General features: G+C 63.2%; 1 protein-coding gene across 1 annotated transcript; it reads left to right on the top strand.

Moving 5' to 3' along the window:
* The first annotated feature begins 1,198 nt into the window (after window positions 1-1,198).
* LOC119330912 (deSI-like protein At4g17486) lies at window positions 1,199-2,406 on the top strand. The gene has a single exon (XM_037604048.1). It carries the CDS (start codon window positions 1,347-1,349, stop codon window positions 2,109-2,111), a length of 765 nt encoding a protein of 254 aa, XP_037459945.1. The 5' UTR covers window positions 1,199-1,346; the 3' UTR covers window positions 2,112-2,406.
* Window positions 2,407-3,065: the final 659 nt, after the last annotated feature.

Genomic DNA, 3,065 nt, shown 5'->3' with positions numbered 1-3,065 from the left:
TCGCCTCGTACCGAGCCTCTTCTTCCGCCTCCGCCGCCTCCGCCCTGCGCCGCTCGTCCTCCTCTCTCTCCCGGAAGACGGCCGCAAGTGCCGCCTGGTATGCGTCCTCCGCCGCCTGGTGCTCATCGCGGACGACAAGTGCCGGTGGCGGCGACCTCCGTTCGACCTCGCGCATGCCCCGTCGCCTCGCCTCCTCGTGCTCGAAGACGAACCACGTCGCCCAGTTGGGCGAGTCGGTTGCGTAGGCGGCCTCGCGGCGCTGCTCCAGCGTCAGCAGCGCCGCACCTCCTCCGCGTGAGCACGAGCCACCCGCGGCGCCACCGGCACTGGGATCCTCTCTAGATCCAGATGCCAGTCGTGCGGCAGCGTCACGTCGGGATACGGCAGAGGCTGGCGGTGCTGCCAGTGCCACTCCGCCTGGTGCACTGGCACGTTCACGCGATGCCTCTGTCGGCGAGGCGCCGGCGCCGGCGGAGGCAGGAGGAAAGGGGTGGCGGGGGACTTGCCCTTGGTCTTGCTGCCGCTGGCGCCGGAGAAGAGGCCCATCTCTGTTGTGGTTGTGGTGGCTAGGGTTTGCCGGCGACGAGGGAGCAAAGGATGGCAGATGTGGACGGCGAGTTTGGACAAGGACGGCCCCGCCGCACGGACGGCTTAAAAAGGACGAGCGCCGTCGCTGACATGTGGGCCCGTCGTCATAAATTAAGCTGACAGCGTGGACAACGGGTAGTTGGACGGCCGCCATGTGGGAACACGGCGGACAACAGGAAGGCGCGCGAAGCGTCCGTTCGGCGTCCGCGCCGACGCATTTGGGACGCAAATTTGGACCGCAAATGCGTCGGCGCGGACATGACGCGGATGTGATTTGGGTTTGGGTCGCGCGTTGAGCCGCCATTTTTGTCCGCACCGATCCAAACGGACGCAGGCGGATGAAATGAGTCGACCCTTTGGAGTTGCTCTTAAGCGATGTTCAAGTGGGAGCTGTAATTCATCCCGCATTCGGAAATTATATTAAACCAATGGCAATGACCAAAATAAGATTTTACCAGTAAAACAAAAAGTCGTTCATGGGCAGGCAAAGCCCAGCACGAATCTTGGCGGCTCGCATCCTCTATTGCGGCGCTGCATCATGGACACGCCAGCCTGCCAAAGCCAAAGCCAAAGCGCCCCAATGCGATGCCACGAAAAAACGATCAGCATCAGACACAGCCGCGCGACAATCTGCTAAAGAAACCCACATAAAAACGCGCAGCGCCCGGAACGCCGCGCGGCGACCACGGTGCCGTGCGGGGGTGTCTGCGTCTCTCTCTCCCCTCCCTCTCTCCGCCGACGCGGCGCGGGCCGAGGGAATGGCCGCCGCCGCCTCCGCCTCCGCCTCCGCCTCGTCTTCTTCCTCCACCTCCACCTCGGCCGGGTCCTCCGCGTCCACCTCCACGCCCCGGCCCGCCCCGCGCCAGGCCGCCGCGGCGCCGTCGTCGTCCCCGGTCTTCCTCAACGTGTACGACGTGACCCCGGCCAACGGGTACGCGCGGTGGCTGGGGCTCGGCGTGTACCACTCGGGCGTGCAGGTCCACGGGGTGGAGTACGCGTACGGCGCGCACGAGGGCGCCGGGAGCGGCATCTTCGAGGTGCCCCCGCGGCGGTGCCCCGGCTACGCGTTCCGGGAGGCGGTGCTGGTGGGCACCACGGCGCTGACCCGCGCCGAGGTGCGCGCCCTCATGGCCGACCTCGCCGCCGACTTCCCGGGCGACGCCTACAACCTCGTCTCCCGCAACTGCAACCACTTCTGCGACGCCGCGTGCCGCCGCCTCGTCGCCCGCGCCCGCATCCCGCGCTGGGTCAACCGCCTCGCCAAGATCGGGGTCGTCTTCACCTGCGTCATCCCCAGCAGCAGCAGGCACCAGGTGCGCCGCAAGGGGGAGCCGCAGCTGCCCGCCCCCGTCAAGAGCCGCTCCGCGCGCCAGCCCGCCGCCCCGCCGCGGCCCAGGACCTTCTTCCGCTCCCTCTCCGTCGGCGGCGGCAAGAACGTCACGCCCCGCCCGCTCCAGACCCCGCCGGTGGGGCCCGCCCTGACGTTGACGACGCCGGCACCGACGCCGTTGGCCTCCATGTAACGGCGCCATTACTCCTTTTTCGTTTACAGCTCACACCATCCATTTTTTTTCCTTCGACAGTTACCTGAATTTTGTCCATAGTACTGTACTCTTCGAGATTAAGATTTGTGCTCTGCTAGTGCTGCACTGTCACCATGATTAGCAGTAGTAACTGCAGTTCATTAGGCTATTAATTCCCGATTTTGTCTGGCTTTACTACCTAGACACACCTGGCTGGCTGTGTCCGCTGCCAAATCGCCATTAATGATTACTAATTTGGGTCGCTGTTACGCGCTGCATTTACGTTGCGGTTAACGACGCCTATCATGCAATTGTTTTTGTTGTGTGGCATGGATGCAATTCTATCCGGCGAGCCGTCCAATGGGAATATATTCGCTCCTCCTTTCGCCCGTTCTTTGGAGTAAACAACCATGGAGCTGAAGCCTTGTTTGGATTTTCAACTATAGATAAAAGCTACACACAGGCTATGCACCGATCGGCCGATATGCTTTTGCTGATGCAAAGAATTCCCCGCGTCTGGACAGTGGACCTGTCATCACTGCCGTTGTCATGGGACACGATTAGATTAGTCCTCGTGTTGTTGTTTCTTGCATGATTGCGTCCGGCCTCCGTGCCTATCTGGAAATGCGGAGGGCGGGATAATTTTAACGTGACTTGTCGCGTGAAAGGCGAGCTCGCTTCGACAGAAATCTTGGGGAGCTCGCCGGTTGCGTGTCCAGCGCGCCTCGCCGTTGACCGGCGACCGGTGTGTCCATGCCGGTGGCGAAGACGGCGGCGCGGGGTCAGAATTGGGCACCGACGGGAGGAGGGTTCGCATTTGTGGAGGACACCGCCACGCAGCACAGTGCACCACATTGGCCTTGACCCGTCCGATCAGCGATCAGCGATCAGGATGGACGGGCCACTATCGATCCTTCGGCGGGCGATCGCCTCGCCTCGCTGGACCCCGGCCGG

This window comes from Triticum dicoccoides, chromosome 7A, assembly GCF_002162155.2.
Source record: "Triticum dicoccoides isolate Atlit2015 ecotype Zavitan chromosome 7A, WEW_v2.0, whole genome shotgun sequence".
NCBI lineage: Eukaryota > Viridiplantae > Streptophyta > Magnoliopsida > Poales > Poaceae > Triticum > Triticum dicoccoides.
The sequence above is the reverse complement of the archived record's forward strand: the minus strand, read 5'-3'. Positions and strand labels throughout refer to the sequence as shown.

What these genes read in the sequence shown, in the direction of transcription:
- LOC119330912 (XM_037604048.1), top strand. Translation starts at nt 1,347, where the DNA reads ATGGCCGCCGCCGCCTCCGCCTCCGCCTCCGCCTCGTCTTCTTCCTCC.